Source organism: Eimeria mitis, genomic scaffold (assembly GCF_000499745.2).
Source record: "Eimeria mitis Houghton genomic scaffold, Emh_scaff347, whole genome shotgun sequence".
Taxonomy (NCBI): Eukaryota; Apicomplexa; class Conoidasida; order Eucoccidiorida; family Eimeriidae; genus Eimeria; species Eimeria mitis.
The window spans coordinates 5,647-5,869 of record NW_013571811.1 but is presented as its reverse complement, the minus strand read 5'-3'; the positions used below and the strand labels follow the sequence as shown (position 1 = coordinate 5,869).

At 61.9% G+C, this 223-nt stretch overlaps 1 protein-coding gene across 1 annotated transcript in view; it reads right to left on the bottom strand.

The window, feature by feature from the left end:
- Positions 1-223, bottom strand: part of EMH_0008860 (cyclin, N-terminal domain-containing protein, putative) — a gene marked incomplete at both ends in the record, with an annotated part of 2,238 nt that overhangs the window by 978 nt on the left and 1,037 nt on the right. The window contains 1 exon segment of the mRNA XM_013498498.1: positions 2-223. Coding sequence (XP_013353952.1) covers positions 2-223 — 222 coding nt within the window.

The following is a 223-nucleotide window of genomic DNA, read 5'->3' as shown; positions in this document are numbered from 1 at the left end:
CAGCATCAACGTCTGTTGCTGCTGCTGCTGCTGCTGCAGTCGAGTAGCAAGGTGCTGACTAAGGAGAGCGTTGCTGCTGCTGAGATCGCCTTCAGCAGCAGCAACTGCTGCAGCAGCTGCTGCACACCCAGCAGCAGCAGCAGCAGCAGCAAACTGCTGCTGCTGCGGCGACGAGTAGCAGGTAGGAGATGTAGGCGAGGGGGCCTCCGAGGCGCAGCAGGTG